The sequence below is a fragment of the Miniopterus schreibersii genome (assembly GCF_964146895.1).
Source record: "Miniopterus schreibersii genome assembly, chromosome: 16".
Lineage (NCBI taxonomy): Eukaryota > Metazoa > Chordata > Mammalia > Chiroptera > Miniopteridae > Miniopterus > Miniopterus schreibersii.
In genome coordinates, this window is record NC_138116.1 from 25,356,582 (window position 1) to 25,384,494 (window position 27,913).

Consider the following 27,913-nt stretch of genomic DNA (forward strand, 5'->3'; position numbering starts at 1 on the left):
ATTGCCATACAAGTAGAAGATAAAGGTGAATTTTACATAACTTTGAGGTGGAGCACAATTTTCTAGGTGTGGTACTAAAGATACCATTGAAAAAACTGATAGAACTCTAAGAAAATGTAAATTACTGTGTATTAAAAAGTCTAATGAAATCAAAAGGAAAACAAATTGGAAAAATAACTGCCAATGAAATGAAGGGTTAATATCTTTAATTACAAAGGATATTTAAAATAATCAACATGGAAAATATAACTCACTGGAAAAAGATGCATAGGACATGAACAAGCAATTCCAAACGGTTAACACAAGCATCATGGAAAAAATGTTCACCTCAACCAGAGTTCAAAGACTTGGCTACAAGGATCCTCCTTATACCATTAAATGGAAAAAAGAACAGAAACAACTTTAAAGTCCTATAATAAAGGGAAAGGGTAAATAAATTATGAAGCCATCACATATATGTCTATAAACCACTAAAAATGATGTGAAATGTTATCAGTAACATGGAAAAGTGTCCATGTATAAGTGAAAAAAGGAGATTAAAAAACAAAAGTATATAGTATTCGTAGAATGATCTCATTTTTGTAAAAAATAAATCTGTTTATGGAGGACTATATAAACAAAGATTTAAAATCATGTTCTCATCACCTCTGGGAGAATAGAATGGGGGTAGGAGAAAGCAGAGTGTTCTATTTTCATTTAATGTGTCATATTTTTATGATTTTATGTAATAAACATATACAGCTTTCTTAAGAAAATATAGTTTTTGTTTGTTTTTAAATTAAGGAATGAGACACAAACCCATATCTTATCCTGATCTATAAAAATCCTAAATGGTAAACACCACAGAACAGAACATTAGGAAGTGAAGAACTCCTGGTATTAACTTACTGCCTTAATCTCTCTCAAATAGCATCACTTGATTTTATTTGGAAAACTAAGAAAGGCCAGGGCTTGTTTACCTCCTCCTTAAAGAAATAGATATATACTGTAAGAGTATACAATTTTAATTTGTCAATCGTACTTCAATAAAGCCAGGGGGAAAAGTAAAATCTATTTTTAAAAAGAAACAAAAATTGGCAAAAGTTACTGAAAAAAGAGTACTATGGGATTGCTTTTTCAGTGCTATTTATTGACACAAAAGCTTACTGCTTAATCTTTAATCTAACCAATTTAATATAACAAAATTACATGTTTTTTTCACCTAAGGATTCTTATAGCAACATAGAAACACCTATATTTACAGTCACGATAAAAATACAACTCCAATTCTGAAAAACCCCTTGAACTTTCCAACAGGCCCTGTTCTCTTAGCTAAGAACTAAACTAAAATTTATTTTTTGTCTTGTCATAACTCTGAAACCAGCTACACATTAAAAAAGGGTAAGATGCCCTGAAAGAAAATGGTAGCTCAGTTTACAAGCTACACAGAAAGTCTATTACAATTCCCTTGCTGGTTCTCCCCCTTGTCCCAAGGATGGGTTAGTTAAAAACAGGCAATCATCGCCTCTCGTGCCCCAATAACTGTTTGGGCTAGGCAATTCTTTCCAACTGATAACTTTCATGATTGAAACAGTTCTAGGAAAAGTTCTAAGGCAAATCTAGGCAACCTGAGATAAGAGAACATTAGATGAAAGGCAGGATTCTTGAAGGCTGATCTTAAGCTTCCTGAGATAGTTCATGCCTCACATACTCCCACCAGGGCACCCTGTGAGTCAAGGAAGATGTGAAAGCCATCAGAAGCTTATCTTTTCCAGATTATAGACAACTTTTCAATTAGTCACAAGAGATGGCAGTAATAGTCTCTGGAATTTAGGAGCTCTGAGAACACTTTAGTAATTCCAGGGATAGAAAATCGTTTTAGCTTTGCAATGGGATATAATTTTGTATGGCTCTTTAGAATTTTGTTAGAAAGGTCAATAAGACAATGACAGTTCATTTTGGCAAGCTAAAAATGACTCTTATGCTACTAAAATCTCTGAAAATTGTCTACATTAACAGCAATGTAGGTGGCTATATCCCAATAAAAAGGAAAAGGTGCCCAGCTGGCGTGGCTCAGTGGATTGAGTGTTGTCCTGTGCACCAAGAGGCCGCTGGTATGATTCCCAGTTGTATATGCCCAGGTGGTGGATTCGATCCCCAGTAGGGGGCGTGCAGGAGGCAGTTGATCGATGTTTCTATCTCTTTCCCTCTCTAAAATATCAATAAAATCCCAGCCGGGTGTGGCTCAGCAGTTGAGTATAGACCTAGGACCCAGGAGATCGACGTTCCATTCCCAGTCAGGGCACATGCCTGGGTTGTGGGCTCAATTCCCAGTTGGGGGCATGCAGGAGGCAGCTGATCACTGAAGACTCATCACTGATGTTTCTATCTCTCTCTCCCCCTCTCCCTTCCTCTCTCTGAAATCAATAAAGATGTATTTTTTAAAATATCAATAAAAATATATGTATATTTTTTAAAAAGGTAAGTAGGTAAAGTGTGATGAGAGTAAAAAGATGTATCAAGATCCAATAAACAGACTTTCCCATTTCTCAAATGGAGCAACAGAAGTGTATTAAATATCTGAAGCAACTGAGCTAGCAGAACCAGGAGTAGAAACCAGGACTAATTTACTTCTTGCTATAACAACTAGTTTACTAAATGATTTATCAATGTTAATTTCATGAAGCACCACTGACTTGAATAAAAACAAGAAAGGACAATTAGGAACCTGGCTTTCATAGATGCTTCTCTGACAGCATGTTTCCTTCTGTTCCCATGTAGTACTAGTCATACTGTGCATATTATTTTAGTATCCTTGAGTAGTCATGTGGCCCAACCCTCACCTCTAAACAGAATTGCATATAGTCAAGTACCAAGAACAAATATGGAACTCTGAATCCAAAATAAAATGGACAGAAGCCATCATTAATTTCAACAAATTTCTGAATGAGGAAAAACAAATGGAGAACTGGAGAGGGATGAAGCAGGCAATGTAATCATAGCCCATTATCCTTGTTAGAAAGCTGCAACCAAGTTATAAACAAATCTGCCCTTTAAAACCACAGAGAGGCTCTTCAAGACGACTTTCAACTAAAGACCAACTCACTGTCCTAAAGCAGAAACCTGCTAGCTGACAGCCCTGCCCATGTACACAGAAGTCCTGATGAACTTATGTCATTGTTAAGTATAAATGGACTACACTTTACTACGTGCATGGTATATGCCCTAATTAAAAACTGAGTATAGACATGTAACCGTCACCACGCCATTCTCTAGATAATTAAATTCAAACTGCAGAAACATAAAAAACCGTAATTCATAATCCCAGAGATTCAAGAGCTACTAGAACCACAAAGAAAGGAATGCTATGAGAAAAGTACCAGTAACAAGAAAGAACAATGGAGGGAGGTTGTATGGAACAACGGCTGTACAGACGCCAAGAAGGAAACCAGTCAGGCTGGAGCGAGCCAGAGGACAGAGGGTTGGAAGAAGAGTCTAAGGCAACAAGAGGTCTACACACTTGATATTATGTTTGAAAAGCTGGAAAAAGGTAGGGGTGCAATGAAGATACACAATGCAAGAAGAAAAGGCCATTATAGAAACTCTAGAAAAAACAAGTCTCTAAGAAAAGAAAATATAATCATTTGCTTGGAATGAGCCCTACATATTTAGTCATAATATGCATAGTAAGTTTTGCAAGCCTGTAGTTGACAGAACAAGAAACGCAGGTATGTTATCTCAATTTACAAAGATAATCAATATTGGAACAAAAAAACCCTCATGAGATAACTACACTGGAAAATAGGAGAAGCAGGAAAGATGGGGTGTATATGGACTAAGATGCTCATCTCACAGCAGAAAGTTAACAATGGCTATAGTTGGTAAATCAATAAATAACAGCATAAGTACATTATTTAGAGATATGTAAATATCTCTAAAGAATAACTAAAACCAGAAACATGATTAAAATGATTCCCGCTGGAAGAGAGGAACCAGGAACAGCTGCTTTTCACTCAAAATTCTTTAATATTTTAACTGTGCTCTTTATTATTATGGTAAACTCTAAAAAATGTATTTTAAAGAAAGGAGTAAAGAGAACACTCAGAGTCCCACAACATGATCACAACTACCATCAGACACTTGCCTCCACCTTGATGGCACACCGTCCAATGGCCCGCACAGCTTTGCGAACGAAGTCAACATCCACCTCTGTGGCATATTCCTTCAGTTCTGCCAGAACCTGTTAAACATCCAGGAGGTGAACAAGCATCAAGGATTCTCAAACAGCAATTCAATGGCCTAACTTTTTCTGAAGGCAAGACCTTAAGATCTAAGTCGTTATAAACTCGAGTCTACATAAAGTCTGACCTGAGCAATATTGGCTTGGGATGCCAAACGAATCATGATGTCCAACTTCTCCAGTTTAACATAGATGGGATCATTATACTTCACAAAGAAGACTTTGATTTCCTGCTTTAAGATTTCAGGCCTGTGATACATAGAAACACAAGATAAGGAAGGTGAGGCATTTATAGATATCTCCTTCTGAATCTGTATTAATGGCTCCTCTATGCCTCCCTGCTCTCCTCCCATCCCCCCCCCTAGGAGAAAAAGCAGCCAACCCCCCACATCCTCTGTTCTTATCAGTTCTGCTTAGCAGACTAGTTTTATCCTTTAAAGGGTCAGGGTACACACAGTCAAGAACTGCTGGTAGAAAAGCAATCTTGCTCTACACGACAGCCTGAACCATATTAAGCAGGTACTAGCTAGTATGCTATTAAAAGACCCCTCAGGAAACAAGCTGCATTGTAGAGGAACAACAGGCATTTATTATAGGAACACTCCAAAATAAATCGCTAGCCTCCTGACCCAGGGCAAGCTGTTCAGCCATACAACACTATCATTTCTATACATTAAAAAGAGCTCAACAATGGCCTCTTTAATATTGATATTAAGCTTAATTCACAATTACGAAAACTTTAATCACTAATTCACTTTTTCCCAACCTTTTCTGGACAATTAGGTTGATGTTCCTCAGGGCGACGTACTGCACCTCTGGCTCCCCAGACAGCAAAGTGACAAGTGGAGGGGCCAACTTCTTCAGCAGCATATTATAGTAGTCAGAGTCCTTGGGTAACAACTCTAGAAATTTCATTAGGACTTTTACTGCTGAAAGCACCACTGCTGAGTTGGCATGAGATAGCCGGGGGGTTACCCGCTCACAGATGCTGACGGATAAAAAAGGAAAATTAGCATCTTGAATTATTTCTTTGCCCAATCCAGTCTATACAGCAATATGTCAGAGTCCCATGGCCCAAGTATCAAGAAATTAGAGAACCAGTTAGAAAAGTCAAAGCTCCATGCGTAGGTAAAATTGGGATCCAACATTGCAGAAGCCTCATTCCCAGCAAACTACAGGCAGAGCAGGGACATCAGAAGACTTTAGGAAACCAGCAATAAGGGATGTTCAAACTGGAAGGAAACTTAGCCAATACCCAAAACACTTTAGTTCACACCATTTACCTTCCAGTTTTATAGTCCTCTCTGTCTCCCCATATTATGCAAGGGCTCCCTGCCTCACAGCCCATTTCTCCTCAACCTACAGGAAGTCAAATTAAGCATTCTGAGAGTTATTTCATATTGAGAGGTATCAACCACCTGTGGTTGAAGGTTTCACTGTTAAAATGTAGGAGGTGGGTTGTCAGGGTAAACTACCCAACCCTTTGCCTTCAGAATAATAAGGGAGTCTCTGAAACGGTTTTTATTTGTTTTTTAACAGTAGTACACCACTACAATATTCTCCCAATCTTCTTCCCCTTCTCCTAGCCCCTGCCACCCACTTAAATGCCTCGTGAAATCTTGAATATTTAATTATCTGTTGAGGGGTCTTTAGAAAATAACCCAATTTTGACAGCTCTTGGGCAATGTAAGGGCTACTGACTATATTCAGTTAAAGACACAAGATAAGTATGCTGTGTTTCTTTCTCTCCCTCCTATATCTGCTTAGCCACTCCCTGCCCTCCTTCAGGTCTTTATACAAATGCCACCTTCTCAGTGAGGCCTTCCCTGACCACCCTTTTATAAAATACAAATCATCTGCAAATGCTCAGCATATCCTGGATCTCTTCCCTACTTTATCATCAACACTTATCATATGACATTTTATACTATATATCTTCTGCCCCATCGCTGAGAATAGGTGTTCTATGACGGCTATCTGTCTGTCCACTGCTGTATCATATCCTTAGGGCCTAGAACAGTGCCTAATATACAATGTGGGCTCAATAAATATTTCCTGAGTGAATGAATGAATAAGTGTGAGATGTCAATGACAAACAGAAAATAAATTCTATGTAAAGTTCTTTCCAGAAGATATTTGTACTTTCAATGATGGAAAGAAACTGGTATACCAGAGTGAACTTTAGCTAACTCCAGAGGGAACAACTTCCCAGACAAGCAAAGAGCACTTACGATATAGAAGCTTGAGCTTCAGTCAGGCAAGGAAGGTTCTTATCTATTATATTAAAATATGTCAACTTAATGAAGGGCCAACATTTCTTCAGAGGTACTTTGCCTAGTACAATGCCTATATACACAAAATGCTCAATAAAAAGTGGTGACAGCCCTGGCTCAGTTGGTTGGAGCATCATTCTGTGCACCAAAAGGTTGCAGGTTCAATTCCTAGTCAAAGCACATACCTGGGTTGAGGGTTTGACCCCTGGTCGGGGCACATGGGAGCGGGGGGCAAGCAATTGATGTTTCTCACATCTATCTTCCTTCCTCCTCCCCCCCCCTTCCCCTACTATAAAATCAATAAACATATCCTTGGGTGAGGATTAGATTTAAAAAAGAACTGGTGATAATTTCAACTCTGTAAACTAAATGCATGTACATGTATACAAAATTTAATAGCCAATTTCTGATAGTAAAAGAAAATTTGCAACACTACAGTGGAAAAGGGCTGAGCAGAACAATCCAGGTGTGCCTTCCAAAATCTCCAAATTCAGGCTGACATGATTTCTATAGCTAATGGAAGACATCATATATTTTGCTGGCTCTAACACACTTTCTCTAGTACTGAATTATAGGTATAGCTCAACTCAATAACTAGTATCAAGCCAATTACTATGTATCTAATAGAATGAAAATTTTGTCACTACAGTGAGAGACACTCAAAAACCTTTGTCATATGGCCAGGAACTATTGTATGGGAGATATAAGGCCATGATGAGGAAGATTTTAGCACAGCATAACTATATTGTTCAAACAAGAAATGAAAAACACACATCTCTGAGAAAGAACTATTTTTGCATGGTTTTACTCCACTACCTAAAATGTTCCTAAAAAATCTAGTAAGAAAATACCATGGGGATTACAGTATCTATCCCATAAGCCACTGATCTTCAAGATAATAGACTTTTATTCTAATACAGACACTAGAACTTATTAAGCCAGTCAAGACTCCCAGATACTATCCAGAAAACCAGACTGACCTCTGAGCCTCTCGGTCATCTTTAGGATTATAATTGGACAGGCAGTCGAGGATGAAAATCTGGCCCCATTCAGTGCACTCATTCAGGGCTGTCAGCAGCTTATTAATGTTCTGTGGGTTCAGATCAAGTAAGTTGCTGTTTGGGTGAGATTCACTGATTTCAGATAATGCTGCTACAGCATTAGCCACCACCTGGGAAAAAAGCAGATATGACCTTGATTTACCAACAGTAGTACAACTACAGACAAACTAATCTTCTCTTGACCATAGACCTCAACTCATAATTATTCCTGAATGTTTTACCTAGTCAACTAGAAACACATAAACTACCTTCGAAACATATATTAAACCACCAATGATGGCATATACAGCTTCCTAGTGGGTCAGACAACCCACTAGGAATTAAAACAATTCATATATTAGCAGAAAGTCACATATAACTTACGATTAAAATATTAACAGTTTAAGTAGTACTCAAAACTATCAACAGAATCAAGACATGAACGGCCAAAAAAAGCAGTGACATTTCAATATAAAACATATACATTAGGCAATGAAGAGAAAAATCTATGCCAAATATTTGTATAGGTGAGTGGGTATGTATGTATGGAGGGGGGAATGGAGGGGGAGAGATGACACTGTCAATCATATCACAAGTCTTAGAGTAAGAAAGTTTGATCTTAAAACCCTATTATATGATGTTGAAAGAACATATCATCTCTGTGAAATCTAGTTTCTCCATCTGAAAACTAGAGTAATTTAATCTACCTCACAGATTAACTTTAGTTTGAAGATAAAATCAGATGACATATGTATAAAATCTTTCTACCAAGGCTTATGCAAAATAAAGGTGGTAATATTACATAGTTCATCACATTAACATCTCTGCAGTTCTTTTCACATTAACATCTCTGAAATTGGGATGCATTTTATAATCAATGGCACATCAGTTTAATGTAAAGTATTTTCCTTCCAGGTAATACAGCAAATAATAAAGCATCTTAGAATCAATGAAATATGGTACCTCAAATTTATCCTTCTTTCAGGCAGTATGATAAATAAAAAGTTGCTACCAAATAAAAGTAAACTGTAATCACAGATCTGGGAATTCATATTAGTTGCAAGAAAAAAGTAAAACACTCTACCAAAATTATAGGTATTTCTAATATAACTAACAAATCTACAACCAATTAATGTAATTTAAAACTTGCAAATACACCCATCCAAATAAATAAAAACTACACTATAGCCCTGCACAAATTTAAAACCACATTTTGCAGTGAGACTCCCAGTTGTGACTAAAAATTAGCAAGGTAAGGCTCCATATAAATATCCTGTAAGTATAAATGAGATGTTATAGGAGAAAGCAACTTCAGTAATTATATATATTGAAAAGATTCTCCAAAATGTCAATTCATTGTTAGTTCTTACTGGAGTCCCTTGCTAAAAGTTTGAGAAACTAAGAGTTGTTACAATTATCCTTTTACTAGCAAGAGAAGAAATATAATGGGCATGATTTAGCTACTGATTTTCATATCCATATTATCTGGTAAATCTGTAGATTATCCCAGCATATGATTTTACCTAGAAAATAAGTCTAGAGAGGATGATTTTTTAACCAAATAACACACTTGTGACAATATCCATTACTACACTAAGGATAATGATGCCACAAAGGGAACCACTAATTTTAGTGGTCAGAACAAAAATTCCAAGATGAAAAATGAAAGGCTAATTTAAGTATGATTAAGGGTATAGTATTTTATTGTTAGTAAAACAAATCAGGAAGAATTATCTAGTCCACCTACTGCACGTTAACATGTATAAGGCTCTTTTCTGACTTAATTTTTGTTTCCTACCTCCACCATCAAACACTGTATTTAGTGAAAAATAAAAGGCATAAAAGAGTGAAATAATAATCCTCTCCATCCTCTCAGTGCTTAGCATACAGGGAAAATATATTTTTATTTCCTGTGTACAATATACTTGATAGACCCGATTATAGTATAAAGGATTAAAATGTCACTGGAAGACCAAATGCCTGTTTTTATCTATTGCTGCCAACAAATGCCCAGCCTTGGCTCCCAGTTGTCCAAAATAAACATCCTACTACAACTTAACATTTCTGCCAGTCAAATCCTTTTAGTGTTAGAAAAGAAAAAGAAAAGCTAAATATAAGGTCCGTTAATAGGAAATGTAGAAGAAAGGGTGAGATGGGGAAATTAAAAACATTGGAAAGAGAACAAAAGAATGCTGAACAGAATGAACAATTAGAATTCCTTTGTTATTATCATAGGCAATTAGAAATTAAACCAAGTGTATTATGCAGCCAGCCAATGAAGTATACGTTCTGGTGGTAAAATAGGCAATTTCCACTTACTATCACATAAAAACAAAAAAAGGAAATAGGGAAAAGTCAGTCTAATTAAATGATCCAGCAAGATCAGATTATACTATTATGTTTAGAAAAGCTTGCACTGAGAAAAGAGATCATTGCTAGTGACTAAGCCAATAACTGACCACAGGAGATGTATCCCCCAATAGCAAAACCGTACTGTTCCTCCAAAATTCCTTGAAGTTCTTTCTATTCTACCTTTCCACTTTCATCTCCTAATTGTCAAATTCAGATTGTTATGTTTTCAGAAGCATAGTAAGGGGGGCCCAAAAGGGGCTGTTTAGAGTTCTCCTGGTCAGTAAGCCATGGTTCTTTAACAGAAATTTAAAATAAGCCAGACATACTGACCCTAAAGTAGACAAAGAATAGGCTGACTTCAAGACAGCAACTTGGGTAGCTAGGATATATAGGATAAATCACTTGTCAATATTTATACTGTTTCTTTTTAATTTTGTATGATGTACATGGTACAAGTATTGTCTATTTTTAAAAAAATAAACCTTAAAACTTTTTTATTTCCTCTTCCCAGAGAGCCTTCTCCAAACAAAAATTCAGTATCACAAAAGAATGAATTTGACCCTTGCAGTAACTGCCTTGATTTATTGGTGTATTAAAACAAAGGTTTTCTCTCTCTCACTTGAACCATCACATATAACCCTTTCCATGAATTTGAACTAACACATGCAACATTTTTCCCTCTAGAAAATTGGCATTTCTCTTAGGAAACACTACCATGAAGAGAATAATGGCCTTTTAACTATAATCTCAGAAAAATGAGAGTTTCCAAGAAAGAAAGGAGTTTCTAAAGGAAGTTTTGTTTTAAAAAATGGATTTATAAATAAGGTTTCTTAAGCTTTATCAGTACGTTAGCTGACTTATAAAAAGTTGCCATCTAGGTTACAAAAGAACACATCCATAGGGTCAGAAAAAGTTTTAATTTATCTTGCTTGTCAATTGTGGTAATTTCTGTTTTTTGGGTAACTACAACTAAACATTCCTCCTCCATATTCCACCTAGACCTATTATGATATGTCTACTTTATAGATACAGATGTTAAAAACACATATACATACATGTATAAAAAGCACATATAGATATATGTAAAATCATACTACTAGACAAATCTTTCTCTGCCTTAGCTACAGACTTCTATTCAATTTGATAGTTCCTTATAGACGCTTGGAATCTGCTGAATTTTTTTTTTTTTTTTTTAAGGTAAGCAATTTGTGTTTTGACTTAATACCATACCTAATTACCTAATAGAGTGAGTTAAACCAAGGGATAAAAGACAGTAATAGGTAAAATTTATTGAACATTTACTATGTCCCATTAATCCTCACAGCAACTCTGAGGTAATTGCTATCAAAATCCACCTATTACAGATAAGAAAACAAGCTTTTTAAATGAATTTATAAGTACAGAATTAGAAGAATTCAGTGACTTGCTCAGCCAACACAGCCAGAAAGGGATAGTGCTTGAATATGAACGCAAGTTCTATACCTGATTCCAGCGTCTGAATACTAATCATTCTGAATCCAGCATTTACAGAAGTTCTGAGAGCTGTGCACTTACACCAGGGGAAAGGGAAAGAAAAATCAGAGCTGGGAGAGGACATTATAATCAAAACATTATTTCTAGGCAAAGGTGACATGCAGATTTAAACAAGGAGAAACATTTATTCTTCTACTTCACATATTTCAGAGACAATCATATCCTGGCAGCACTTAAAAAACGGCAATATTTACTATCTAGCTATAAAATCTGATTTATAAGCTACCCCTATCTTAATGCAGAAATTCTGAGGACATAAATTTGGCCTCATTTTTTCAAAAAAGGAGCAAGCTAGAGCGATGGATATGATTAGAATAAAAATGATCCTGGCCCAGCATGCATGGCTCAGCGGTTGAGCATCAACCTATGATCCAGGAGATCAGAGTTCAATTCCTGGTCAGGGCACATGCTGGGGTTTTGGGCTGGATTCCCAGTGGGGAGCGTGTAGGAGGCAGCCAATCAATGACGACTCTCTCATCATTGATGTTTCTATCTCTCTCTCTCCCTTCTTCTCTCTGAAATCAATAAAGATATATTAAAAAAAATAAAAATGATCCTGTATTAAAGAACTCTAGAGGAAATCTAGATATACACTGGGAGTGGAGTATCACACACAGAAGCTCCTTTATGAGAAATCTCTCACATTCCCATCCCTTTGAATGATTTTCATTTACATTCTAATTTCATTTTCACAGTTTCAGAACCCCAGAAAGACATCACTTTCTAGCATAGTGACTTCCTCCTATTAACTAAATTACTACTTAGAGGACTTTCTTTTCTAGCAATGACCTTCAAGGTCACACACTCTGAGCAGATTAATGTTTCAGTTTTACCATTCCATTTACAATCCTTTTGACTGGTGCCCCCGAAGACCTGAATATAGTGAAAGCAGAAGAACTGACCAAAACTATTAGGATGAAATATATGTGGTTTATGTATTTTCATCGTCTTAAAAAATCAGCAACATTTTGGAATCTTGCTTTATCCTTTAGGGAGTTGTCTCAAGTGACATGTTAAAGAACAGAGTGAGATGTTACTTGTTCGAAGCATCTTTCCAAGAGACTGAGGTTCGATTCCCGGTCTGGGCACATGCCTGGGTTGTGGGCTTGATCCCTAGTCGGGGGATGTGCAGGAGGCAGCCAGTCAATAACAACTCATATCATTGATGTTTCTCTCTCTCCCCCTCTCTCTGAAATCAATAAAAATATATTAAAAATAAATAAATAAATAAATAAACAAATAAATAAAAAGCAATGGAAAAATATCCTCGGATGAGAATTAAAACAAGAATAATTCTTTAATGATGTAGTAAATAATATTGTAAATAGACTTAAATTTCATTTGTCTACAAGTTGTCCTCAGAATTACCCTAAAAACAATGAATGGCTTTAAATAAAGTATACAATAGAATTAAGTATCTTAAAAATAAACTTACCATTGAAAGATTAACCCTTCTAAAATCATTAACATCCAGCACCACAATCAATATACAATACAGAATATAAATGTTTATTGTTATTATTAAGTACTTACTCTATACCAGGTTTAGTATTAAGTGCTTTGCAAGCCCTCAATTCTTTAATGTTCATAACAATCCTAAGAGAGAAGCACTATTTATAATCTCTATTTTCTACATGAAGATACTGAATTTAGGGAGACCACATAGTAAGTAACAGCAGAACCAGGATATAAACCCGTATCTGTTTGGTTCCATATCTGTAGGCCCTTTATCAGAGCAGCCTTAGTTTTAACCACTAAGCTATAATTCCAGGAAAAAACAAACAAAAAACATTTCACAGTTACAAAGCACTTTTGTTTATAAAATACTTTCATAAAGAGTTCTTTATAAAAGGAAGTAATTAAATGCAATTTGGTATCCTGGATTGAATCCTAGAATAACAAAAGGACATTTGTGCTGAAACAGGTAAAATTCAATTAAAGTCTATACTCTAGTTAATAGTAATGCACCAATGCTACTTTTCTAGTTTTGACAAATGTACCATGGTTATATAAGATGTTAACATTAAATGAAACTGAGTGAAGTATATATGGCAATTTTCTGTACTGTCTTTGCAACTTTTCTATAAATCTAATATTATTTCCCTCCAAAATGAGTTTAAAAAACAAACACACAACAAAAACTAAGATAGTAATAATTGATAAAAACAATGAGTAAAATACAGTGAGAATACACAGAAAAAGATTTCCACAAAATTTATTATAAAGAAAAACAAAAATGGTTTGCTTCCTCACAAGTAGAGACAGTAAAGCACTTAGATCAACAAGTGGGAAATTCAAGAGATGGGCAGTAGGCCCTTTATCAGAGCAGCCTCCAATGATTGCAATAACTCAACACTCCAACCCTGCAGAAAATAGCAGCTCCTTTTTCAATACCAATATAACATTACTTACTTGGGGAACCCAGATAAAGACTGAACATATTATCTCCTATAATACTCTTACCAGGTGCCTAACACATATTGACACTCTCACATAAGCTAAAAGATTCTACCAGCTCTGGAACTCCTTTATTGACATTTGGCATGAAGAGCATTGTGCATTTCTAATTTCACTTAAGAATATTTTAATTCTGTAACTCTCCTACTCATTAATATAACTAAAGTACTAAATTAAGTGAGGTCGTTAAGCTTTTCCATGCATTCTAGGCCTATCTTTAATAAACAATTTAACATAGCCCACAAGGACATCAAATAATTCTGGGGGGGGGGGGGGAAATACTTCTCAAATATACAAAGTGATCTAGAGAGACTTGAATTTTTCAGTATTTATTATCTCAGATTGACAACCAACCACAACAAAAGTAAATAGTCTAAGACCTAAATAAAAATTACAATAATTGGAAAGTACGTAATATTAGGTACTTTCCTCAAGAATAGCTGCAGTTATGTGTCAGGCATTAAAAATTGTTTACAGCCCGGCCGGGCGTGGCTCAGCCGTTGAGCGTCGACCTAGGATCCAGGCAATCGGGGTTCAATTCACAGTCAGGGCACATGCCCGGGTTGCGGGCTCGATCAATGACTTTCTCATCATTGATGTTTCTCTCTCTCTCTCTCCCTCTCCTTTCCTCTCTCTGAAATCAATAAAGACATATTAAAAAAACACCTGTTTACAGATGAGAAAACTGAAGCTCATCTGAATTAACTTGCTCAAGGCCACATTTCTAGTAAGCAGCCAACCCAGGACTCAAAACAGCAGCCACTCTGGCCCTAAAGGATATATGCTATTTTCATAATCCAAATTTTCACAACCTTAGCACTACTGACATTTTGGGATGAATAATTCTTTGTTGTAAGGGGCTGTCCTGTGCACTGCAGGATGTTTAAAGTATCCCTGGATTTTGCGTAAGGAGCACCCTTCCCATCTGTTTTGATAACCAAAAGTATTTCCGAACATTGCCAAATGTTTGCTGGGAAGCAAAACCGCCCCCAGTTGAGAACTAATGCCATAATACCATGCTGTTTCTATATGCTGGCTATCACACAGTTAAAATGCACACTTTTTCTAAGATGACAAAAATGGTATTTTTCATAAAGCAGTTTTCCAAAGTAAGTTCAAATTAAAGAAGCTGGCAGTTTAACTAGAACCTTTGCTGAAGGCTATACAGGGCCAACCTGAGGCTATGGTTAAGAGCATGCTGCTTGTGCAGAAGAACCCTTGACAACTGAAAATATATATATATATATTTTTAGTAATTCAGTAGTTTGTGCTGAAAGCAAAAGAAGGACAGCAAAAGAAGAGGGGCATTCCTATGGGCAGTTCCCAGAGTGACGGAAGCAGAACTGAGGTTTAGAAGACAAAAGGGAGAAGTCCCTAAGCCATAAGGACTTAGGAGAACTGAACTCACAAACAAAGAGCAAAGCACATGTGATGGGGCTGTCAACAGTCTCTGGACTGCAGAGTCTAGCATAAATATGTTAACTTAAGTTGGAATACCTCAAGATGCCTCAGAGAGAAATAAAAAACCATAGTAAAGAAAGAAAATCCTAATATATGGGCAAACAACTAGAGAATGATCACCATCACTCAAGAGTCCATTTTTCTTGCAAATATAATCTTAGTGAGAGAAAATCTTTTAAATTCTGACATCATGGGAGCTATTTTCCTGCAGCTCCAAAGTGTTTATTCATTCTGAATACAGATTTACTTTCAAAATAATGGACTAATAAAATCTGCATCTGAAAATAGTTTTTTTTAATCCTTACCTGAGGATAATGTTTTTACTGATCTGAGAGAGGAAGGGAGAAAGAGAGAGAGAAACATCAATGTGAGAGAAATGTCCACAGGTTGCCTCCCGTACGCACCGAGGGGACTGAACCTGCAATCTGGGTTATGTGCTTGACCATCGAACCCACAACCTTTTGGTGTTCAGGATGATGCTCCAACCAACTAAGCCATCTGGCTAGGACTGAAAATAGTTTAGGTCTAATTCCCTCAGAAAAGATTTTATTATGTGAATGTGTACAGATATCATCAAAGGAATCAGAACCTTTTAAGTTAATACTGCAGTAATAACGTTAACCTTTGCCATTAGGTTCCAGCAGCAATGCTCCTCTCATGAGCACCCTTCCATAAGCCAGGCCCTTTAATAGGTGCTTTTTATGTAACAGCTCAACTAATACTCCCCAAACTATCCAAGATGGTATCCCTCACTATACAGAAAAAGAAAGAGGCTCAGGGAAGTTAAGCCAGGACTTAACAGAGTAAAAACTGTTTACTTCAAAGTCTATCTTTTCTCTTTTGAATAGCAACTCATTGAAAATCAGCTTTAACTAGAGTATAAATGGTAAAACAGCTGCAGGAAAATAAGGTATGTGTTATCACCCAAAACAGAGAATGAAAAATATAATAAAATTCTATTACTTATAGCAAGGTACACTACTCCCAGGAACCAACCTGGAGATCAACATAACTCTAAGAGTAGTCAGAGTTTAATCAAGATTTTACTCTAAGATTTCAAAGTCATTTCTGCAGATGTTCTAATGCTTTGACATCTAGGAGGCCCTTCTGAAGTGAGCTACAAGAAAACTACTAAAGCAGAATCCCCCAGAAGCATTCCTTTCTTTTGCAGGCATTCTAAACTTTGCTGTTGCAGTGCTGCCCCCATGTGGAGCAACTTCTGAAAAAAAGTGGAACAAACGTACCTCTTAAGAGCAGTAAAATAAGACTCTTACCCATCATCAGAGTAAGAGGATTTTAAGATCTCCATATTAAAACAGTTCTCAGATAACTAAAAGCCTTATATATGTTCAAAATTTTAACCAGTTTGAGAAAATGAAACAGTTCTAAATGTTTCTGTGTGTATACGCACATTTAAATTCTATTGTATATATACATCCATGAGGGCAGTGACAAGTAATGGATATGGGGACTCAGAACTAGGTGAGAATCCTGGCTACATTACCACTAGCTGTATGACTTTGGAATAATTCTTTAGCCTCTCTGAGTGCACACTGCTTTACATGGAATAGCATCTACTTAACTGGGAAAGTATGAGAACTGAGTAAAATATTTCAAGTAAAAGCATCTATCACTATGTCTAGCATAGAATGCACTTAAAAATCAGTGGTATAATGTCAGTCGAGTTACTTTTTGGTAAAAAGTAAGACATACTATTGAGTTGAAAGTATGAGTTCAATATCAAAAGTAGGCATGTGCTGCCCTGGCTGGTGTGGCTCAGTGGTTAGAGCATCAGCCTGCACACCAAAGGGTCGTGGGTTCACTTCCCAGTCAAGGCCACGTAACTCTGTTGCCAGTTCTCTCCCCGCCCCAGGTTGGGGTCTCTCTCACACATCAATGTTTCTCTCTCTTTCTCTCCCCACTTCTCTCTCTCCCTCCTAACTCTTTCTGAAAAGCAATGGAAAAATATTCTCAGGTGAGGATTAACCAAACCCGCCCACCCCACAACTTGGTACCACCTAAACATTTTATAAAATAGATACTATTGCCTTATAAACTTATTTCTTTGTGGAATTTTTAAAAAAGTGTCACATGGGCCTGGCTGGTGTAAGCACAGTGGTTGAGAGTCAACCCATGAACCAGGAGGTTGCTGCTAGATTCGGGTCAGGGCACATGCCCAGGTTGCAGATCCCGAGAAGGGGGCGTGCAGGAGGCAGCAAATCGATGATTCTCTCTCGTCATTAATGTTTCTAACTCTTTCTCCCTCTCCCTTCCTCTCTCTGAAATCAATAAAAACATTTTTTTTTAAAAAGTGCTACATGGTACTGCTTGAGGGGAAAAAAGGCAGGGTTGAATTAGAATTCTAATACTGGTGATGATACCCTGGCAGAAGTCAGAGTTTAAACATACACACCCACACCCGCTTCTATGTCTATGTGGTTGAAAGATTCCTGATGGCAGTACCAGAGTACTTCAAAAAAATGTGGGTTGCTTCATCCTTTGACCCTGATACTAAATTTAATGGACGAGCAGAAGCCAAGGCTCCCAAAGAAGAAGATAAACCAAATGAAATGTCAAAGCAGAGATCTGAGCAGGCAATTTGCCAGTGAGAGACAATGTCTATTTCAAGGCAAATTCCAACTCTATTCAAAAAGTTCAAAAAAATATTCAGAGGTTATCCACTGATTAACTCATAATGTTATTCACCTCCTTATAAATAACGCACTAGGCAAAGGGGAAGAGAAAATGGCTATATTCCCTCATCATCTTGTAACGATACTTAGAGCTCAATACAAATGAGCTTTAGTTACTAGCAGAGTCAATGTACTACTTTGGACTTGGCTCTCCTTTCAATTATGGGCAAAGTTTAACATGTTAATAAGAGAAATAAAAGGTTCCAAAGCTTTAAGGTGTTAAGTTACATTCTGGCTGCCAAACATTTAAAACATGATCAAGGTGCTAAAAAGAATCTTGTCCTGGAATTCTCCTATAGAAGAATGCATTACAATAACTAGGGAATAAAGATAACTTTGATTCAGTTTCTATTCCCACACCACCAGAAAATACCACAAACATCTATCTGAAGAAATAATCTTTTAAAAATTGATATGAATTTAATGTGAAGAAAATTTGAAAATGATGAAAGGACTGGTTGTTTCTAAGCCAGCGATTTTCAACCTTCTTCATCTCATGACACACATATGCTAATTACTAAAATTCTGTAGCACATCAAAAATATATATTTTTTGCCAATCCAACAAAAAAGAAATTAAAAAGGTATTAATTTTGATTCATCCACACCAGACTGCTATTGTTGTGTTGGCTATTGTAATTTCTTTTAACATCTTTTTAAATTGATTTCAGAGAGAGGAAGGGAGAGGGAGAGAGAGAGAAACATCAGTGATGAGAGAGTCGTCATTGATCAGCTGCCTCCTGCACGCCCCCCACTGGGGATCGAGCCTGCAACCCGGGTATGTGCCCTGACCAGGAATCGAACTATGATCTCCTGGGTCATAGGTCAATGCTCGATTGCTGAGCCATGCAGGGCGGGCTACTGCAATTTTCTTTTTATTTGACAATCTAGGAAAAGAGGTCAGTGGCCCTGACTAAACAGTCAGGTATTGCACGTTGTAAAAATTCTTACGGCACATCGGTTGAAAATCGCTATTCTAAGCAAATACAGGGTAAGTACGATACAAAGGTTTGCTTTAAGACTCTTGTGTTTTAGTACTTGGTTTTTACCTCAGAAACACCAAGATGTGAGATAGGCAATCTGTGGCACACACAGAAGTCATGCTTTCCACAGCTAACCTATGGTTCAATGTCCCAAAGGTAAGATTTGTTTTAAACATGCTTTTTAAAGTAACCTATTTTAAATACTGCTCTCTTTATAAAAGCAGAAGCTTATTACCATTGGATTTGAATCTGCTATGAGATCCCGCAGAGAATCCAGAAATCCCTGATCTTCCACCATTTGGGCATTGATATCATGGAGTTTTGCCACGCAGACTGCTGCTGTTTTCCGAACATAGGGATCTTCATCCTTCAAGCACTTGCGGAGGGGCTCACAGAGATATTCTGTAATCTTGTCCACCCGGATGCACCCCATGGTTCTGACTGCCAAGGCCCGAATCAGAGGATTGGGATCTTCACAGTCCTACAAAAAACAATCCTTGGCAACTATAGGTATACACGGTGACTGAAAGTAAACAGTCTAGTTTGTATAAGCCATAAAAGAATATTCAATAATGCAACCTTCCAGTTACAGTCTACATCAGAACCCAAACCTCCCATGCTATTCCTTTCCTTTCCTAAGTACAAATCTTAGTTGCCTGTAAGAGTCTAGGTTAGCAATTAATTTAACTTTTATATACACAATGAAGAAACTCCCAGGATTAGCTCCAGGGCTGAGCAAAAGCCTAGTGAGCTGGTGTTACCATCCCCATGGCCATTTGTGGGCCTTCCCTAAAAACAAAAAAGGCCTTTTGGCTTGTATTCTGGTACAGGAGAAAGGAGAGAGAAAAAAAAGAACTGGAAAGATGAGTTCCACTCCACGGACAGTGCAAAAATAGCAAGTAGGGAGAAAAAAGGGCTTGGCCTACAGACAAGAAAGCAAAGGAGAGCAAAGAAGCTGGTGAGGGCCAAACATAAGTTCCTAGATTAAGCAGCAGAAGGCCCTCTGAGACCCTAATTAACATACATTTCTCCTTTACTAGCAAGTGTTCTTCAAAAAAACAGTACAAACAAAACACTTAGTAAGAAGGAACACTCCTTAAATTGCCCTACTTTAAAAAATTTATTTAAACATCATAAATCTAGATGTGTGCCAACTTCAAAAAATGTAAACTAAATTCTTTCTAATGAGCTAGTCTGTCTACAAACCACCAGACCGAATGAAATGTTCTTTGATTCTGTACAATGTAGCTAAACAGGAAAAGAACAAAAATTTCCTAAGAAGGAAGAAAACATATTGGTTATGCGATCTCTATTGAAGGGTAGGGTGAAGGGGGAAGTGGAAGAGGGTATAGGGGGGATAAATGGTAATGAAAAAAAAACAAAAGAAAAATAAAGTGCCCAGCTGGTGTGGCTTAGTGGTTGAGTGTAGACCTATGAACCAAGAGGTTACGTTTCCACTCCTGGTCAGGGCACAAGCCTGCGTTGCAGGCTCAGTCCCCAGTGGGGGACATGCAGGGGGCAGCTGATCAATGACTCTCTTTCATCATCGATGTTTCTCTCTCTCTCTCTCTCCCTTCCTCTCTCTGAAATCAATAAAAACATTTTTTTAAAAAAAGAAAGTAATACTAAATCCTCAAAAAAAAAAAAAAAAAAGGTATCTCTTTTTAAATGCAGATTAAATTCCAGATAGAAAAGAATATATTATTAGGAATAACCCCATTATTATGTTCATCAAATTTAATGAGCAAAAATTTGACTGAATATTCAATAATTTAAGGAAATTTTTAATGGTCAATTTTTAAAGATGTAACCATGGTATTGTGGTTATCTTTTAAAAAGAAATCTTATTCTGACAAATATAAGGATGAAATGATTTTTCATCTTTACGATGTTTGGGATTTGCTTTAAAATTATCCACTAGGAGAAGGATGAAGGTCAGGAATGTATAGGGAATATAAATCAAACAAGACTGATCATGAGCTGGTAACTTCTAAAAGTGCAAGATGGGTATTTTTAATATTCCCTCTACTTGAATACATTTGAAATTTTCCGTAATAAAAAAAAAAATCAAATGTTGTTAAGACCTATTAAGTAATACAAAATAGTAGTACCTCCGCAAGGCTGGAGTGGCTCAGTGGCTGAGCACGGACCTATGATCCAGGAGGTCACGGTTTGATTCCCTGTCAGAGCACATGCAAGGGTTTTGGGCTTGATCCCCAGCAGGGGGTGTACAGGAGGCAGCCGATCAATAACTCTCTCATCACTGATGCTTCTATCTCTCTCGCTCTCCCTTCATTTCTCTTAAGTCAATAAAGATATATTTTAAAAAATAAATAAACAGTACTTCCTGTAATTTCCACTACTGACCTGTAAGCACACTTTCTACAAAGATAAAACAGGTTACTGATACTACAATAATATGCCTACCCTATGTCAGCCTTGTGAGCCTTTGTCAGCTCACGAAACAGTGAGGTTTCACCCGGCTTTCTTCTCCCATCTGACAAGGATGCACCAAGCCCAGCCAACAGAAGGCTCACCATATGGTCTGAACTGGATGACAAATGCTGGCATATAGAATGCCTAAAACACGAACATTCCTGGTCACTGCCAGTATTTCTCTAGAGGCCCTCTTTTGGAACAGAGATTGCTTATCTGCAATGCAGACAGTAACTATATCAAGAGATACTTCTGAAAAGGTTATTTGAAGTAGAAGAGACTGCTCTTGAGTCCCTGAAGTTACCTTCACAAAGCTGTTGACAGCCATGATGGCCATGTCTGGCTGACTCTTGGCATAATTCATCAAGTAGAGATACACAAGCTTTTTTAGTTCCAGGTTGTCAGTCTGCATACAGTTCACTACATCTGGAAAGAGAGAGCTAAGAAGAGAGGAGAAAAGAGAAAGGAAAGGTAAATAGACAGTACCAATCTGTTCAATAAAAAATGAAAAAAATAAGCCTTATTTTACAAGTGATTTGATGCAAGGACAAATGTCCCCACAGTGACAATAATTATTACAGAAATGAATTACTAAAGAAATTATAGTGCTGGTCCCAAGAGGTCTCTAAAAATAGATTTTTTAAGCCCTGGCCAGGTAGCTCAGTTGGTTAAGAGCATCATCCTAATACACCAAGGTTTCGGGTTTGATCCCAGTCAGGGCACATACAAGAAATCAACCAATGAATGCATAAATAAGTGGAACAACAAATCAATGTTTCTCTCTCTCTCCACTCTCTCTAAAACTTTTTTAAAAATAAGAATTTTTAAAAACTTTTTATTATAAAAATTTTCAAACAAAAGTAGAGAAAGCAATATAATGAACCCAATGTACCTATCATCCAGCTGCAAACAAATACTGATACATGCCCAATCTTGTTTTACTCTCCCTTCCCTAGTCCCTACTCCATCTAGTTGCTCTGGATTATTTTTAAACAAACCCTAGACATCATATCATTTCATACATAATATTTAGTACATAGCTTTCCAATTTTTAAAAACTCACTATTTTGATCACATACACTGATTAATAATTCTTTGTATCACTTCACTGTAATTTCAAAGCACTACAGCTGTTATACATTTTTAATGGTCATATTTGTCCATCCCTGACCAGTGGGAATTTATTCAGTTAGCTCCTGAGTCCTTGTGATATGACCCTCTATTTTCTTTTTTTTCTTTTTTTAATATATCTTTTATTGATTCCAGAGAGAGGAAAGGAAAGGGAGAGAGAGAGAGAGAGAAACATCAATGATGAGAGAGTCATTGATCGAGCCCGCAACCCGGGCATGTGCCCTGACCAGGAATCGAACCCTGATAGCCTGGATCCCAGGTCGACGCTCAACCACTGAGCCACGCCCGGCTGGGTAACCCTCTATTTTCAATAGCTTCCTTGCTTTCTGGCACAATAAGATGTTCCGTTCAGGCTCATTTTGTCCATTTCTAATCCCACAACTGGAATCTAGTCATTTCTCTAAGACATCATGAATCCCTTATTGTGGAACTTATTTACTTTTAACATTACACAGTCAGACAAATGAAAATTTCAGTGTACTCAAATATAAAAGTTTAAACTCTTCTCAAGTTCAAGTCATTTCATGATTTACCATTCTCCTATAAAGCCAAAGGAAATAAATTTATGTTTCCATTCACAAAGTAGCACCATTAGCTTGAAAATGTTGAGTTTCTCACATTTTAAAGTGTAAGCTGCATTTTAAAAAATATAGGTTATCTATAATTTTATGGGAAGTTAGCAATTAACCTTCCTCTTGAAGCTTTATCTAATTACCTTATAAATTAAATACTTCTAAATATCTTCTAATACAGAAAAAAAGGGAAATAACTGGTCACATGGTATAGCTCCTATACACATACAAAAACCATAAACAGAAAAAAGAAGTTATTTACAAATAGGAAGATAAATGGCAAAGTCAAAGAATCCACCATATCTCCAATGAACCAATGCTTCTGCCCTGGAAGGCAAACTATTTGCTTAATTTGCATGTGTGTACCTTATGTAGTTTCATGTGATGCAGAAAATTAACAAACACTAACAACATTCTCCAAAAATGAGTGTTCTTTCCATTTCTTGGGGGAATAGCTCATATGCAAAACAACTGTAAAACAAGTAAATAAACGTGAAACATTAACCAATAGGAAACTGAAGATCCTAAATAATTTAATTCCAACAACCTGCACAAGATCAGGAAGATCTTGATCAAGAATAGTCTAAGTTCTAGATAGAGACTGTTAAGTACCAACCTATAAAGCTAGAAACCTGAACTTTCCAATATGGTAGCCACTAGGCACATGTGGTCTACAATGTGGCCTGTCCAAATTGAGATGTATACAGGGTGTCCCAAAAAAATGTACACACACTTTGAATAATTATTAATTCCAATGGGTTAAATCTGAAAAGAATTTTTTCTCTCTTGTTATATAATTACCTACATAATATCAATTTTTTGCCTCTTGGCCTGCTAAGCCTAAGTATTTACTATCTTGCCCTTTACAGAAGTCTGCTGACCTCTGACATTCATGGTCACCTAACAGCAAGTTAAGAACCAAATGTGCTGCCTGGCCGGGCGTGGCTCAGTGGCTGAGCATCAATCTAGGATCCAGGAGATCAAGGTTCGATTCCCGGTCAGAGCACATGCCCGGGTTGCGGGCTCGATCCCCAGTTGGGGGCGTGCAGGAGGCAGCTGATCAATGACGACTCTCTCATCATTGATGTTTCTATCTCTCTCTCCCCCTTGCTCTCTCTGAAATCAATAAAGACATATTAAAAAAAAAATAAAAAGAACCAAATGTGCTTATGTGCCAATAAATAAAACTCCAACAACAAAAACCTGCCTGCCCCAGAAGAGTAGCACCTGGGGCATAAGAAGATACTGAGTCACTTCCTACTGCCACCGTTTCCATCTGAGCTCTAGATGTGGTTAGGGAAGCTGCTCGCACTTTTTGGGTCTCATGACCCCTTTAAAACACTTTTTTTTTTTTTTTTTAAACAGATCTTTATTGATTTCAGAGAGAGGAAAGGAGGGGAGAGAGAGAGAGAAACATCAATGATGAGAGAGTCATTGATCGGCTGCCCAGCCCGCACCCCGGGCATGTGCCCTGACTGGGAATCGAGCCCCGATCTCCTGGATCCTAGGTCGATGCTCAACCGCTGAGCCACGCCTGGCCGGGCTAAAACACTTTTAAAAATTACTGAGATCCCCAGAGTTTTTGTTCATATGGGTTATATAACTATTAATATTTTACCATATCAGGAATTAAAGCTGAGAAAACTGTAAAATACTAATCCATTTAAAATAACTATAATAAATGCATTTCATAGTAACATAAATATCATTTTAAGGTAAAAACTTATTTTTTTAATGAAAGAGATAGCATTGCTTTACATGTTTGCAAATCTCTTTAATGTCTAGTTTAAATAAAGACAGCTGGATTCTCATCTGCTCTGACATTTAACCTGTTGTAGAATATTGTTTTGGTTAAAGTGTCCAGCTTCATACATGTACATAAACCAGAAAAGGGAGTATTTTAATAGCTTTTTCATATAACTGGATACCCTTCTTTAACACATTAAAGCCAGACAAATGGTTGTTTCTCGTCTTTTATAGTCCACAAATGGTAGTTTCTTGAAAGTTAGTTTCAATGTGCAGTCTGATACAATACACTTTTTATATTTGGTTGCGTTAAAACCTACTGATTTATCATTTATGTTGAATGGATTTCTTATCCATGCATAATTTTGTGATATATGCACTGGTCATTTAGAAAATATTGGTTCAATGAGTTATGCAGTTTTCCCCGAAGTTGGCATGTTTCATTATGTAACAGCAAATAAGCACATTCATTAATTTCACCACCAATCTCATTAGAAAAGTATTGGGAAGCTGTCAAGCTCACGACAGGAGACACAAGTTTTCCAACACTCTAATTTTTACTTTAAAGCTTAAATTTATCTAATGTCATTTTTCCTCCTTGAAGTGACAGGTTCAGTTTGTTCATTTTTGATAAAATGTCTCCCAAATACTGAAGTCTGATTAACTATAATTTGTCTGTCAATCACACTTTCACATGAAAATAGTGTTCCCAATTCAAACATTCATGCGTGGGGTTTTTTTTACAATTCAACTATCACTCTGCTATACAGCAGAAGTGCTTTATGCATAATTCCTATTTTATTATACAGAATATTAAAAAGGTTTAAAGGTTTAATAAAATAAATCTTGAATTCTTCATGAAGAACAGTCCTAAGTGAAACTGCCCTTTTTCTCCTACAAGTACACGGTGAAGAATACAATGACTACTGCTATAGTTTGGCACCAATGCCTTGATTCATGCTACCACTCCAGCAGTGCAAATATCAACACAATGAAAAAGGCTAATAACACCTAAGTATTATTGTAAGAATAGCTTTCACCTCATGGACCCCCTGAAGGATTTTGGGAATCCTCAGGAGACTGCAGACAATCCTTACTTATTTCCAAATGATACTGCTAAATTACAGAAATTAAAACAAACAAATAAATAAAAACAGATTTTGTTACCAGTGATTTTTATCTTAAATTCAGGAACAGAATGTAAAGTTGTCAAGTTGAGGGCACCAGCTTGAGCCAGTTAAAGAACAAGAAATGTGCGCTCTGTTTCTCAGTATATTTTTATCATCTTCTACAGCTACCTCAGCAACAGATCTGTAACTGTGCCAGCTCTCAGGAGGTCTGATGCTAGATCAGTATGGAACAAATATCAAACTGGTTTCACTCTTCCAAAAAAACCCACAACAAAACAAAACAAACTTATGTCACAGAATTAACATAAAAGAAACTATACTTTCTGATGATGTTTTCAGGGACCAACCCATTCTTATAGGTTCTATGATTATAACAATTTTAAGTGAAAAGCAGTAAAAGCCATAAAATAGGGTATGGGTCTAAAGTGGCCAACGGTAGGAGTGACTGCCCTTACCTAACATCCTTCCCCACGGTCATAGCAGCAATCACTTTCTTCACAGCCTCCTTCCTCTTTTCCTTCTTTTCATTGTTAAGTTCAGCCTTTAATTCAAAAATTTCTCCTATAAGAGAAGATAGCAAAATGAAAGCATTCCCCCGATGATTCTATGCACAAACACAGTTGAAAATCACTGCTCTACTCTAATTAGTACTTTAAGAAGTTCAGGGGGGGGGGGTAGGAGGGATTGAGCAAAAAAGAGAAAGAACTCATGGAAATGAACAACAGCGTGGTAAATGTGGGTGGGAGGGGGGGTGGAGGTGGAAGAGGGGATAGTGGGGATAAATGGTGTTGGAAAAATAAGTTAATGGGGGAATAAAAAAGTTTTATGAGCTTTTATTCAATCACTCTAACAACAGAAACAATAATCTTAAAGTTTCAAGAATCGTACAAACCACAGTCATTTCTAAAGGAACAATCTCGAATAACTGACTGCTCTGGCCCTGCACTGTGAAATGGCAGGGCTGTCACTATTATTTTAAGGCCCAGGCTCACTTATCTTCAGAAAGCTGGAGCTGAAAGAAGAAAAGGTAACCACCCTCAAATGGTTTCAAAAATATATACCACCACGCCCATGAAAAAGAAGTCAACTACTCCCACTTCAATCCCATCTATACCCGAAACCCTTCTACAATATTGCCTCATTTTTCTCCACCTTTAGGTTGGTTATTGGTGTTCATTTTAACCAGACCTCATTCACCAGTATAGAAATAGTGGGGACAGCAAACTGATCTGCTGAAGCCTCTAAATGTGAAGGATGAATCTAAGAAACAGCCATTGAACACTAAAACAGCGATTTACATCAACATTCACTGTCAACAAGGCAAACAAAGTCATGTTACAAAAACGGCTGTTTTATTTGATAAACAGCTGCAAAAACAGTACAGCCAGAAAAGCTGGACCCTTAAAGAGTCATTCTCCTCTTCATCAAGTCCTCTGCTGCCTAATTCAGCTCTTAGGGGTTCTTTCCATCATTTACTTCTGGAAACAGTAAAAGACAAGCAGCAGGGTTTCCAAAAGTCTGAATTGTGAACAGCAGGAGCTGAAGAATCAAAACAGGATGTAACTGAAACTATTCCAACTCCAATAGCATATACTTAAAGAATATGTTCCAGTGGCAATTCTGGTGGGTGTTGCAGGAAGTAAAAGGAACAGTTTATCCATTTTTAAAATATGGTATTTACCCAGTCATGATTCATGTGTAAGTCTCAAAGTTCTATAAATCTCAAGTAAAAAAAGGTTACCAGGACCCCATTACAAGAGAAGGTTTGAATAGTTAGGTGAGTTTTTAAATTGTAACTTTTTATGTCATTATAGACAGTATTTTGGTCCACAAAATGTTAACAGAATACATACATTTCAGAATAAGAAAATCAGAAAAAAGCTGAAAA

At 36.9% G+C, this 27,913-nt stretch overlaps 1 protein-coding gene across 3 annotated transcripts in view; it reads right to left on the bottom strand.

Annotated features, from left to right (window-relative positions):
• Window positions 1-27,913, bottom strand: part of AP2B1 (adaptor related protein complex 2 subunit beta 1) — a 99,606-nt gene that overhangs the window by 62,966 nt on the left and 8,727 nt on the right. For 2 of the 3 annotated variants that reach the window (XM_081115771.1, XM_081115772.1), the window contains exons 3-9: window positions 26,481-26,586; window positions 21,751-21,886; window positions 19,246-19,491; window positions 7,473-7,663; window positions 4,986-5,207; window positions 4,348-4,468; window positions 4,124-4,219 (exon numbers count right to left, since the gene is read on the bottom strand). In XM_081115771.1, the coding sequence (XP_080971897.1) occupies window positions 4,124-4,219; window positions 4,348-4,468; window positions 4,986-5,207; window positions 7,473-7,663; window positions 19,246-19,491; window positions 21,751-21,886; window positions 26,481-26,586 (1,118 nt within the window). The remainder of the gene's footprint in view (window positions 1-4,123; window positions 4,220-4,347; window positions 4,469-4,985; window positions 5,208-7,472; window positions 7,664-19,245; window positions 19,492-21,750; window positions 21,887-26,480; window positions 26,587-27,913) is intronic. The other variant, XM_081115773.1, reaches the window with a different exon arrangement.